The sequence below is a fragment of the Orcinus orca genome, chromosome 6 (genome assembly GCF_937001465.1).
Source record: "Orcinus orca chromosome 6, mOrcOrc1.1, whole genome shotgun sequence".
NCBI lineage: Eukaryota > Metazoa > Chordata > Mammalia > Artiodactyla > Delphinidae > Orcinus > Orcinus orca.
The window spans coordinates 112,333,647-112,347,264 of NC_064564.1; the positions used below are offsets into that span (position 1 = coordinate 112,333,647).

The following is a 13,618-nucleotide window of genomic DNA, read 5'->3' on the forward strand; positions in this document are numbered from 1 at the left end:
ATCCAGTTTCTTCATTTTTTCCTGCTCTGTAGAATTTGTTGAATGAATAGACCACAGCTCACTTATCCATTTCCCTACCGAGGGGCATGCAGGCTGTTTCCACATTGAACATCATTGTAAACGTGTCCCCTTGTGCATGTATGCAAGAGTTTCCTGAGGGCAGACACCCAGAATTGGAATCCCAGGGTCATGGTGATGCCATGAAGGCATGGCATCTTCACCTTTACTCAGCATTGCTAATTGCTTTCCAAGTATTTGACACTCAAATGAGCCCCAAACTAGCATTCCTGTCTCTCCACACCTAGCCAACACTTGATATTGTCACGCTAATTATTTTTTTACAATCTAGTGAGGTGAAAATGTACCTCATTTTTACTGTAATTTGCATTCCCATTATTACCAGTGAGGTTAAGGCATCTTTCCCTATAGTTATTGGTCATTGGGGTCATTTCCTCTTTTGTGAATTTCCCCGTTTGTCTCCTTTGCCAGTTTTCTGGGGGTGTGGGTTTGTCTCTTTCTTACTGGTATTTGAAGTTCTCTATAAATCTGAACATGAACCCTTTGCTGGTGATGTGGGTGACAGATACCTTCTCCCAGACTACAGCTTGCCTTTTAACATTGCTTTTGCTGTCTTTTATTTATTTGTTTGTTTGTTTGGGTGCAGAAATGTTTAATTTTAAATGTAGTCAAATTTATTCATTTCTTTTCCTTTAGGGTTTATGCCTTTTGTTTCTTTCCTTTCCCCAAGGTCATAAGGATTGTCTGGTTTTTTCCCAGTAGTTTTGCATTTTTGCTTTTCACATTTATGGCATTAATCCACTTGTATAATATAAGGTAGGAGGACTCTAATTTCATCTTTTTTCACGTGGAACCCAGTGGTTCTAGCCCCACGTACTGAAAAGAGCCTCCCTACCCTCTGAATTGTAATGCCGCCACCACCACGAAGCAAGTCCAGGTTTTCACTTCTGATTCACTGAACAGTTCTCTCCCCATGCCCCAACTCAAGACTGTTTGAATTACTATTGTTTTGTGTTCAGGTCTGATACCGGGTAGGGCAAGTCCTGTACTATTCTTCTTAGGATTTGTCTTGGCTACTTTGTCCCTTTATTCTTCCATCAGGATTGTAAGATCAGCTGAAATGACCAGGTATGGCAGGGATAGAACACCATGCCCCTGGCAGTTTCAAGCAAGGAAATGACATGGTCAGCTTTCCATTTATCAAACACTCATGAATCTGTATGGTGGTTGGATTTGAGAAGATTAGACTGGTTGCAGGAAGAAGATAAAGTGTGGGGACCCAGACCAGTCGGTGACAAGAGAGATGGGCAGGGAGGGGTTGTACAAAACCTAGGGGCCTTGGCGATCGTGTACAGCAAGTGAGAAGAGCAAAGCCAGTCACCGTCTGGAAGAAGCCAAGACGACCCCTTCTTCCAGGCCAGGCGACTGAGTGGCCAGCAGGGCCTCCAACCAAGGCTGGAAATACAGGAGGAGGGTCCAGGTTCAACCCTGGCTGAACTTGTGGTATCTTAGGAAAGTTCAGATGGAGATGTCATGCCAACGGGTGGATATGTAGGTCTCAGGCTCAGAAAAGAGGAAGGCGGTAGAGACTTGCGTCATCAGCCGATCTGCTGAGTTAAAATCAAATCAAAACCAGGAGCCAAAGAGGGAGGCCTGGGTAGACAACACTAGCTGCTGGAGGATAAGGAGCCCGTGGAGGAGGCAGACTGACGGCGATTGAAGAGGCACAGGGAGAAGCAGGAGCACGTGACGTCACAGACGCCCAGGAAGTGGAGCCTTGTGATGAGCGATCACGAGCGTCAGACACCAAGGGTGCTGGTGAGGAGGCCGATGAGCGTTCAACGATTAGGCCAAAAGGAGGTCAGTGGGAATGTCATCAGGAATGAAAACCAGGTTCAGCGACTTGAGGAGTGAGCGAGGGGGTGACAACGGAGTAAGGAGGAGCAGGCCTCTGTCTGAGGAAGCGTGGCTGGCCGGGAGGAGAGCCGGGGCCGGGAGGAGTGCCGGGGCCGCGAGACCGTTTCACAAATGAGAGACTCGAGTGTGTGCACAGGCTGGGGAAGGGGACTGAGTGGTGAGAAGGGGAAAGTTGGGGGGGGTGACTTCTCAGAGGGAACAGTAGGGCTGGGAGGTGGTCCTGGCTCCCCAGGCCTGGCAGGTAGGCTGGCATGGACGGAGGTGCACGTGGCAATTGCAGAGCGAGACGCGAGGAAGATCAAACTTGACAAGCACAGTTTTCTCATGGCAGGAGAGTGGCATCCTTTGGAGGGGAGGGGGTCTAAGAGTTGTGCAGGGGGCTGAAGGAGGGAGGAGACTCCTGGGGAATAGCTGTTGAACGGAACAGCAGAGACCTAGTAAGGGTGTGGCGGCGGGAACTTGGGGAAGTGAAGGCGAAGATGGGGGTGGGGGGTGCGGCGTGGAGGGGGTGCAGGGAGTGGGATGGCAGCTGGGAGCAGGAATTCAGAGCTTAAGATGATGTGAGTTCCTTGCCTTGTGAACCCTCCGAAGTGCCAGAGGGGAGCTAGACTTTCCGCAGTGGACAGGCTGGGGACAGGGGTCATTGTTTTGGACACTAAAATAAGAATGAACCAAGCATGCTGGAGGACGTGGGAACCCTTAGGTCACCTGTGGATCTGCAGCATCTTGTGGTGGAGGATCTGGAGTCCTGGATGGCCTCGGGCCTCATAGGCCCTCCAGGACGTTCCCCAGCACGGCCAGGCAGCAGCCCCTTGGTTTGCAGGGTGTTTGATGTGCTCCGCAGGAAGTGGCCCAGCCCCTTTGTGGAAACCCTGGCCCCCACCTCCGGTGTCTGGCCCAGGTAGCTAAGGCTAAGTTGGCATCTGGGGTCACGTCCCTTTGAGACAGGCTGGGACCTGGGGCCCTTTGCTGCAGGGCTTGCACCTGGACAAACGTCTCCTCCAGCAACAGATACAGAGAAACTATAAGGGACTAAAAATAACTGCGGGCATGGGCAGCTGGGGCAAATTATGAACAATAAGATACCAAAAGGCCAAAACCCAACTGCCACTTCTGAGCAGGGTACTACATGTGATCCCTGCACACAGCACCCCCAAGGGGTGGGCACACCCCCTAAGCCACCCCTCCAGCCTGACCCACCCATCCGCCCCTGGCCTGACCCCACGAAAGGAACCAGCTCGCCCCCCTTCAGGGAGTGAGCAAGGGAACCTGTTACTTGTTTTCGCTCCCCTGTGAGCATGAGTCCAAATAAAGCCTTGCCTGAATTCCTCGTCTGACCTCTTATCAGTTTCTGTTGATTAGAGTCCAAGAACCCGTCTTCGTAACACCTTATACACCTCCCTTCCCAAGCCACAGAAACTAAAGAGTACCACAGTGGTCCAGACCACACCCCACAAAATATAGCTGTGGACATGGCCAGCATGAAGGATTCTGCCTCCGTCTCTGCATGTGCGGCTCAGTGGGGTTTGTGGCCCCGACCCCCTGGCTCTGATGACCTCCTGTTGGCCCCATGACTGGGGCTGAGGAGGACAAGGTAATATTATCATAATAAAACCAGAGTGAACGCTAACTCTGCACACATTACTACATGACCCCTCCCAACCACCTGTCAGGTGAGTGAATTATTCCCACCTTTCAGATGAGGAAACTGAGGCTCCAGGAGGAAGTAACCCGTCCAAGGTCACCCAGGCAATAGCTGAGAGGCCAGGGGTCTGAACCCCTGCCTACCTAGCTGTGCTTCCTCTCATTAAATCCGCTGCTCCCCAATAAGCCCTCCACACATCCCTTTTTGTCGGATGTGTGGTTGAGAACAGAAAGTGGCCGTGGAAGGGCACAGGGTAAGGGCCCTCGACCTGGACTCAGAAGTCACGCTGTTAAGGCTCAGCTCTGCCACCCGAAGAGTCTCACCGCAGGGAAACAGGCCAGGATGCTGCGTCCAACCCTGCCCTGCGTCCAACCCCACGTCTGTCCACGGCACTCTCCCCCGTATGAGCAGCAGGGCTGCCCAGTCAGGGGGCCACCACGCAGAGCAGGACACTGGCCCTCCTGACGGTCGGTTGTCAGCCTGGAAGCAGGGAGGGAGGGGTCAGGGTCTTGTGAGTGGAAGCCCACAGGACTTGGGAGAACCTTGCCCCCCATGACAGCTGGGCCAGGTGCCTTCCCCCAAACCCGGCCCCCCTCCCCTGAGCCTCCGCAGCACCACCATCACTCTCTCTGCTCTGTTCACAGCCCCCGCCGGCGGCTCCAGTTCTGCGAGGTTCAGCCGGCGGCCCACCTGTCCTGACGCATCTGTGGCTGGCAGCCTCCCCACGCCCCCAGTTCCGAGACACAGGAAGAGCCACAGCCTGGGCAACAAGTGGGTGACTGAGCGAGCACCCCCTGCTCCCCGGGTCTAGACGGCTGAGCGTGGGGCGTGGGCTGAAGGGCTGCTGGGAATGCCGGCCCACCGGACCCTCCCCCGCCCGTCTGGGAGTCACTGATGGGCACTCTCGGCGTCCCGGGCTGGTGCCCTCTCCTCAGGCCTGGCACATGCTCAGGAAGAGTGGGGGCATCCGCGGCAGCACAGCCTGCGAACTGGTGACAGGGTTCCACGGGCTCGGCAGCCAAGGGAGGAAGTATGTGGGGAAGGGCAGGGAAACAGTGGAGGGATCCCAGGAGGTTTGCCCAAGCTCGGTTAGTGCCTCCTTGTGGAAAACCCCAGAGTCCAGTGGACACCATGACTGTCATCCAGGGAGCACTAGGTGTCTCATGGTGCTTGGGTACTGGGGCTCAGAGTCTCTGCTTGCGAATTGTTGCAGAAAGCCTGCAGAGCAGTGAGCCTGCTGCTGGTTCACCCAGCTGTGTGGGGCTGACAGCTGGGGGACATGCATGGTCCTCAGCATGGCTGGGGCAGCCATGCCCATGTCCCCAGGGTGTCGGGCACAGAATCCTGAGCAGTTGGGTCCCTTCCTCCCTCTCTCCCCCCTTCCCTCCCCCTTCCCTCCCCCTTCCCTCCCCCCTTCCCTCCTCCCTCCTCCCTCCCTCCCTCCCTCCCTCCTTCCCTTCCTTCCTTCCTTCCTTCCTTCCTTCTTTCCTTCCACCATTAAGACACAAGCCTCAACCAGCCCAGACCAGCCCTGTAGTCACTCACAGGCTAGAGGAGAAAGGGTTGCTCTCCAAGTGTTTGGGGCTTGCTCTGTGCTGGATGCTCTGCTACGTGCCTGTCCAGCATTCTCTCACTGAGCCCCTGCAGGCCTCCAAGCTAGGCGCTATATGATACACATTGTAAGAACGAGGCTGGTGAGGTTCGACAGGTGAAGTACCTTGCAGTGGTGAGTAAGGCTGGAGTGAGGATTTGGACCAGGTTTGTGACTCCAGAACCAGACGTGCTGACCGCAGGGTCCCACTGTCCCTTCGCTTGTGTGGCCCCACGGCTCAGCAGCACCATCCGCTCACTCGAGCCTCACAGTCATCCTGGGAGACAGGCAGGGCAAGTATCGTGAGGCCCCATTTGACAGATGGAGAAACTGAGGCTCAGAAGAAGGATGTGACTTGCCCAAGGTCACATGGGGAGATAGGGCAGAGCCTGGACTTAGACCACGGTTCTGGGTGGAGGTCTTTCTCCTGCAGCTGTGCCGTCTGCTCAGGACGCCAGGGCAGGTGTAACCACTGTCACTCCCTAGATAAGGAGCTTTGCCTCTTTCTTCCTTTCCATTTTCCAGTATGATGTGTCAGTTGAGTGTAGTTGAGAGTAAAAGTGCGACATTCCCATCGGAGAAAGCGAGGCACCTGCTGGACGACAGCGTCCTGGAGTCGCGCAGCCCCCGCAGGGGCCTCGCCCTCGCCTCCTCCTCTGCCGTCACCAATGGACTCGCCCTCGGTAAGCGTCTCCGGCCTGCACACCACAGCGGGTGGGCCACAGCCCAGCGTGTGTCTGTCTCTGTCACCGTGCAGTGCCTGGTGGCCCCTCACCGCCTGCAGAGGGGGCTCCCCACAGGCGTCACCAGGGCTAGGGAGGCCTTTGCTTCCCAGCCTCCGAGGCTTCACGAAATGCCCTGGGTTTGTCCTCATCCTGCTGGTGGCCCTGAGAGTGGCAGGCAGGCTGGACAAGGACCTGAGACCCGCCATCCTTGGCCGGCAACTGCCGAAGCCTGGTCGCTGCCCCCGCGGGGCTCCGTCCCTGGGGAGCCACGGCCCCCGCACGTAGGGCAGAGGAGGAGGTGCTGCCCAGGGACCGCAGCGGGGCGGCCACCAGGTGCTCACTGTGCCCCTGTCTTCACACTGAGAAGCCAGAGTGAGGGAGGGTAAAAAACTGATCTGGGATGAAAGCATATGTCTGAACTTCAGCCAGAAATGGTGCTTATGTCCATGGAAGGACAGAAACTGAGCTGCTGGGGCCAGGAGGGGAGGGGTCAGAGCTGAGGATGGCGTTGAGCTCTGGTCACAGGTCTGTCCCGCTGCAGTGTCCAGGTCACCTAGGTCATTTCTGCTGTCAGACAAGCGCACTCTCCGCTGGCTGTGTCCTTTCAGTGTGCCCACGCTTCTGTAGTCTGTGTGTCTGTCTACTTCCCTTAACAGGGAGCCCTCCTGGGGCTGGCAGCAGGTTAGTCGGAGGCCTGTAGGGTGGAGGGCCCCTGGGCATGGGACGGAAGAGGGTGGTGCGGACAGGACAATCTGGCAGGAATCTCACATCCCACGTCCTCCTGAAATGAGGCCCGTCTCCGAGGCAGTGCCACTGCCGGGGGCAGCTGTCTCCTACCTCCTGGAAAATCTGTGACAAGCAAGGTCCATGTCTGCCTTCTGTCCAGGAAGGAGGTCATCCCACTTGGACCCGGTCGGGGGTTTATACCAGCTTAGGACAGTGTAGCCTGCGGTTCATGGGTGTGCCTTGGGGAAAGAATTCAGGGTCTGTGTGTTGGGGAAAGGCTGGGATAAACCACGTAGGCAGGTCTCTTCCCAGAGACTTTAACGTGCCTATGGGCTCTGTGGGTCTCCCAGAAGGCAGCGGAGTCTGCAGGTTCCCTCGTTATCTGGGCAGGAACCATCTTCCTTGGAGAGTCCTCTGGGATGGGGTTCTGAGGAACCGGTCTGGGAAATGCTGGCCCCAGAGCATTCAGCTGGGCAGCAGAGCGGCTGTTTTACATCCAGGAAACTTTCTGAGCTGCGCCTGAGCCCAGGCCTTTCTATTCTTGAGACAGAAAACTGAGTCAGACGCAATGCTGTCCAGTATCCAGGCGGGAGATCACCAGGCAGTTTGGTTCTCGGCTCTTCTACTCGGGAAACTCAGATGTTTTTCCGTTTGGAGCTGAAAGGCTGGGAGCACGTTACCGTATGTGCACGTGCCCTGTCTGGAGCTGAACTGGTCCCCTCCGTCCTGTAACTCCCAAGGGACCTGAGATCTCCTTTTCCCCCTCCCACTGCCCAGCTGTGGTGTCAGCAGGCAGCCCAGGCAAAGAGTGTGGAACCCAGGCCCCTCCGAGAAAATCTGTCTGCTGTCCTCGTGGCTGAAGCCGGGCCTTGGAGAGTCCAAGTCGGCCACAGGGCAGGCCTGGGGGAGGGCTGGGCCCCGCTGTGTGCGCACTGCCCAGGATCTGAAGGGTGCTCCGTCGGGGCCTCTGTCTGCTGCTATGCAGCTGCTCCCTGACCAGCGTCTAGTCGAGCCCTGACCTTCGGAGGAAGAAGTGTGCTCGTTTGGCCCCTGTCTTCACCAGGTGAGGCCTGTTTGACACTGGTTTTACTTGGGCCAGAAGGGAGGCGGTGGTGAAGCCAGGCCAGGCCAAGACAGAGGCCTAAAGGCCCAGACCCCAGAGGACTGGTGGGCAGGCAGCTGCAGCCCTCAGGGGCAGGAAAGGGAGTGGAGGACCCACCCTCAGGGGCAGGAAACAGCGGGACGGGATGGGCCGAGAGTCAGAAATAGCAGCAGCAAAGCAGAAGCCGAGCCACGCTGACAGCCACAGGGTCAGGAAGCTGTGCCTCCGGCACGTCTGTGCAGCTCGGGGCCCGGGCCCGGTGACCCAGGAGAATGGGCCGCTCCGGGTGGCCCCTCTTCTGCGAGGCCGCCGCACTCACCCATCTGTGTTCCTCTTGCAGGCAGTAGTGAGAGCTCAGAGTTTAGTGAAGAGATGTCTTCAGGGCTGGCAAGGTGAGTGTGGCCTCTGCTCGGCCTCCTTCCCAGGGGGGTCACTCAGGGCCCGGGGAGCTGGAGACCAGCCCCCCCGACCTCACTGGCAGCCCAGCCTGATGAGGCTGCCCTGTGGCTCCCGCAGGGCAGCGTGCGCAGCCCACGGGCGGGGCTGCCGAGGCAGGAAGGCCGCTGGGCAGGATGGGCATGGGACGGGCGTCCCAGCCCCTGCTCGGGCAGCCCCGCGTATCACCTGGTCCAGAGCTGGCCCGGGAGTCTGAGGCCAGCGCCCGAGAAGACCTGGGTGCAGATTTGGTCTGAAATGAGGGTTCTGGAAACCAGACGCCTGAGAACGGGCCTCGTCTGGAGACGGGCTTGTGGCTCCGCCTGGTGGGGTCTGAGTGCGCTGCACCCCCGTGGCCTCGGGCCTTTGGGCCGACACCTGACATGCTGGGCACTGGTGAACGAAGGGGACCCTGGCCCGGGGTTGGGCTCCCTGCAGCCCGCCCGTCTGCCCCGGGGATTCACCCCTTGCGCCTACTCCACTTGCTGCCGCTTCCTCTGCGCCAGGCACCAGGTGGGCTCTAGGAAGACAGGGACTCTGCACGGGGAGCTCCCACAGCCTAGGCGCCGCCGAAGGTGAAGGGCATCATGGCGACTTAAGTTCTGAGGGGAGCCAGGGAGACCCAGTGATGCAGAGGCAGGTCTGCACCGTCCCTCAGAGTAGCCCTTCCACTAGCCTGTGTGCACAGGCACACACACACTCACACGGACACACACGCACACACGCTACACCCTCTGCATACGTGTGTATGTACACACATACACATGCACACTCACGTACGCTCACACAGATTTGGGTGTACATTCACAGTGCAGGCATACATGCCTCTCACGTATACACACACTCCTCCTCTGGTGTTGAAGCCACCTGTCTCCTCAGCCTCCACAATCATAAATGACCAGAGGAGGGGTGAATCTGGCCATCCCTGCAGGGCAGAGTGCTGTCATGTGGGGTAAGTGATCTTTGCTGAGCACTCCCTGTGTACCAGGCACTGTCTTGGTCTCTCCCAATCCTCAGACCTAGCTACGTGGTGGTTACTTGTAAAATGTCCCTGTTTCGTGCCTGTGGACAGCAAGGCGTGGAGAGGTGACGTGGCGGTCCTGCCTCACCCGCCCCTGGTGGGCAGAGCTGACCCACGTCCACCTCCCCCGATCATGGGGCCCACCTCATCACCACCATGCCTCGTCCAGAGCCGCTGCGACACTGCAGGGGCTGTCCCCACGTCGGTCAGCCAGTCCATCTGTCCTCGTGAAACCCTAGGTAGGGGGCTAAAGAGGGGGAGGGACGACGCCCTGAGCCCTCGGAGCTCCTCCCTCTGTCCCGCCACAGGCCTCCTGGAGGGATGTTTGCTCTGATTTGGGGAGCACAGGCAAACGGGCCCCACTGCCCTCTCCCTGCCCGCCCCAGGGAGGGGTGAGAGCCAAACAGGCACAGGGCAGACTCTGGATCTGATGAGCAGAAGTTTGACTTTTCTCAGCACCGGTCAGGGGACTCCTGGGGCAGCCCTGAGGAAGGGGGCTTACGGGCAATCCAGCACCTCCCCAACCACGGGCCGACGAGAGGACGTGGATCCTGGATAGTATCCACACCTGGACCTGCTCATGGCTCGTTCGTTCCTTCGTTCACTCATCCATTCCTCGTGATCACTCGTTCGTTCCTGCGTTCACTCATCCATTCCTCGTGTTCACTCGTTCGTTCCCTCGTTCACTCATCCATTCCTCGTGTTCACTCGTTCATTCCTTCGTTCACTCATCCATTCCTCGTGTTCACTCGTTCATTCCTTCGTTCACTCGTTCACTCATTCATTCAAAGCTGTTTATTAAGCGTTGCTCCCTGCCAGACACCTTGCCAGTCACTGAAGGTGGCAGATACGGTTCCTACTAACCACCCGCGACTGAGATCAGAGCTGCCAGGGAGGAAGGTGGTGAGAGAACTCCCGCTCAGGGAGACGGTGCTGTGCTCCACTCGGGGAACACCAAACGCTGTAGCGTGTCTCTTCTGTCTCTTTCACTTAGGATCTAGCATGAGACCCGCTCTCCATCTGAATGTCTCTAACAGGACTCTGGGTGGGCTTTCTGGCAAGCGCTGGTCTCACAGACAGCTGGCCTGTGCAGGTGTCCAGCCCCGCCTCCAGGAGAATGGCCTGTCCCTCACCTCCTCGGGACCCAGCTCCCAGTCCGGCCCCTTCTTGCGGAAGGGAACAGGAGACCACCTGCTTTGGAGGATGCCGGCGGGGCTAGGATGTCCCCTCTGGCACCTTCCGAGACCCAGGGCGGTCCTGACGGTCCAGACGCCAGCTGCCCCTCGGCCTCCAGCTCCCGCGGCCCAGCCTCCAGTCTCCATTTCCATCCTGCACTGGCCTCTTCTCATGTCCCCCAGAAAGAGTCCACTCCCTCAAAAGCATGTGAGCGTTCTAGACTTTCCTGAAGACCCCACGGGAGACTTGGAGGGGATTTATCTCACACACTTTAACATCTTTGTAAAATGTTACTCGTTTCTCTCACAGTTCAGTGACCACAGGTCCTGTTGCTGCCTGGGCCTCCTTATTCCTAACCTCCGCCCGCCCAGAGCCCAGGTCCACGGGACCTCCGTCCACGCCGGCCTCCCCCATGCCACGTTGCCCCTGCTCACTGAAGGGGAACAGATTCCCTCTTCCCCGGGAGCCGGGCCTCACTCTTCCTGGCCCCAGAGACCAGCGGCTGCCCCCAAGGAACCTCCCCTCCCAGACCCCCTGCCCGCTGTTCCCAGCAAACGCTGTAAGAACCCGCTCTCCCTGCATCTTTACACGTGCATGGGTGGACGGTAGCGTCAGAACCAGAGACAAGGGTGCAGGAGAGGACTGGGCCAGTCCCCACAGAGGAAGAGGTCCTGTCTGTTCCAGTCCCCAGAGGCCAGGCTGGGAGAGGGGGGCAGCACCTTGCCCCACAGCCCTGAAGCTTACAGGCCACAACCTTCAACTGACTTGCCCACCAGCCCCCCAGCCCTGGTGACAAGCTTGGCCTTGGCCAGGAAGAGACATGGAGCCAGACACCAGCACGCAGGGCCGGGAGGCCCAGGCCAGTGACCCAGCCGCCGGCACACACCCCTCTGTTGGTCTCAGGGCACATCGTAGTCAGCCTTTGTGCTGCTGTGAACAGGCAGGTAGGACGGTTCTCGTTGTCTGGCCAAGGGTGGGATCGTGTGGCCCATCTTGCAAGTTTGCCTTCCCTGATTCACTCCCCTGGACGTTTCAGCCCTGTGGCCCCCAGGCGTCCTTGGGTGGCAGCCGGAGCTCAGGCTGTGCCCAGTGGTTCCTGAAGTGGCCAGCCTTAAAGAGCACCCGCTTTGAAGCCCCCAGAGTCCCGGGACACGCCCGGCTGCCCTGGCGGAGTGGCCGCAGCCAGCCACTGTTCCTGCTGGGCCTTCTGCCGCTGCTCTCACCCTCCTGTCCCTAATCCAGCTCTGCCTCAGCAGGTCACAGGGCCCGTGGGCTGAGGAGGGACGGGAAGAGACGGGAGCCCTGAGGCGGCCAGACCCTGGGCAGTGCTGGTCATTTCTCAGCCCCCAGGCGGCCCCCAAAGACCCTCCCTGTCTTCAGAGGCCAGAATGAGGACAGAGTGGTGGTCCTGGGTCAGGGCCCTGGGGAGCCAGAGGCTGGAGTCTCTGGGGAGGGGGCAAGGGTGGGACACCCCTCACGTCCCTGACCTGGTGTTTTCTCACCTGGTCCTGGGAGTGGGACGAAGGCAGGAGAGCCCTGTGTCACATCTGCTTTCCCAGGGAGGCAGGGAGGTAGCCCCGGAAAGGCATTTTCAGTGCATCCTGGATGAAGTGGAATGTGGGAACTGTGGACGCTGCACCAGGCTGGCCTCAAGCAAACCTCAGCCTCCTCAGAAATGGCACGGGGAGCAGGGAGCATTAGTCGGGCCTGTCGGTAAGAGGTAACAGCTGCTTCTTTACGCCTGCGCTGGCACTGAAGTGAGAACAAGAACCTCAGCCTAGGAGTTAAACATTTTAAATGAGGTTTTTACAGAGAGCGAAGTGGGTGATGGGGATGAACACATATGTGTGTGTGTATGAAGGTACATAATATCATTCCTCTTGGTTGTCTCTGCTTGTAGAGTTACTGAGAGACTTTCTTTTCTTTTTCTGTATTCTCCAAATTTTCTACAATGGGTAAATGTTTCTTTTTCACCCAGGAAAAAGACAACATTTAACTTTCTGAAAGAGGGTGTAATCAGAAATGTTTCCTGGTCACTTTTTAAGGGGTGAAATATGAAAGCACGTCACAAAGTTCATTCCGAAATACTCAGCCATCCTTCTGCTCTAGTCTGACGTTGCCAGGCTGTGCAGAATGGCCTTCTCATGTGACAGACAGGCCAAACTATGGGTGGCGGAGAGACTAGGAGGCAGAGGGGTCCTTGGAGGAAGCCCCTCTGGTGGGAGAGGGTAAGGGAGCAGGAGAGGAAAATGCACCAGCCTCCTCAGAGCAGAGCTGTTCACTCTCCTTCCTGGGGAGGTCGAGCTGCATCAGGGGGCCGGTCACAGCTCACGGACGGACCAGGTGGGAGACAGAGATTCAATCCACGATGCCAGGTGCACAGGGGGTCATGAAGAGGATGAGACAGGAAAGCCCAGCAGGGGGACCCGAGTCAGACTGGGGGTTCATGGGTGGCTTCTGGTAGAGGCAATGGTTCAGCAAAAGCCGAGGACATTGGGTGAAGAGGACCACCGTGGGCCCTCAAGGGGGGTCCTGGGACCTGAGGAGGCTGCGAGGCCTGAGTCGTGTCCAAGGAGGGGAGAGGTGGCCCAGGGAAGCTGCGTGTCCCTGAGTCTCTGCAGGAGGGCTGGGCTCCGTGATGAGCCCTGGTCTCTGAAGTTCTGAATGTGCCTCTGCAGAGAGAGGTCGTCGTGACCTCTGGACACTGTCAGCAGCGTTGTGGGGTGGAGGGGTGGCCAGGGCTGAGGTCAGGGCCGCCTACTCTCTCAAGGGCATGTCTCTCAAGCTCTCCGAGCCTCAGGTTCCCCAGCTCTACAGGGAGGATGCTCACAGGAAATACTGGACACATAGGTGCCGTTGCTCCTGGCGGGGAACTTACTTTGGGATGTGTATGAATTTCGCTCAGTAGGAACTTCTCGCCAGCAAGCAAGACATCCCAGAGTCTAAGGCTGGTTGGGACGAAGAGAAAATTTCCCACATGGCAGTTCAGTCATCATGGGGTGGATGGGCTACAGTGCAGGCAAGTGTCTGCCAGCCCTGCTGGCCTCCAGGGTGACTCTGAATTGTGGGGAAGGCCCCTTTAAGAGGGTGCTGTTGACAGTTGGCCTGTAGGTGCTCTGGGGTGTAGAGGAGGTTGGGTGACACGGTTTCCGCACTGTGCTGTCTTTAGCCTATGAAATCTTCTAGCATCCTTAGGAAGACCCCAGGAAAGTGGAGTCATGGCAGCAGAGCCCCAGGCCTGCTACCCACAAGTCAGAGTCTT

General features: G+C 57.9%; 1 protein-coding gene across 22 annotated transcripts in view; it reads left to right on the top strand.

The window, feature by feature from the left end:
- RALGPS1 (Ral GEF with PH domain and SH3 binding motif 1) overlaps positions 1 to 13,618 on the top strand; it is a 287,326-nt gene that overhangs the window by 254,603 nt on the left and 19,105 nt on the right. For 17 of the 22 annotated variants that reach the window (XM_049710721.1, XM_049710726.1, XM_049710727.1 and 14 more), the window contains 3 exons: positions 4,225 to 4,351; positions 5,697 to 5,854; positions 8,065 to 8,116. In XM_049710721.1, the coding sequence (XP_049566678.1) occupies positions 4,225 to 4,351; positions 5,697 to 5,854; positions 8,065 to 8,116 (337 nt within the window). The remainder of the gene's footprint in view (positions 1 to 4,224; positions 4,352 to 5,696; positions 5,855 to 8,064; positions 8,117 to 13,618) is intronic. The other 5 variants (XM_049710734.1, XM_049710737.1, XM_049710735.1 and 2 more) reach the window with 2 other exon arrangements.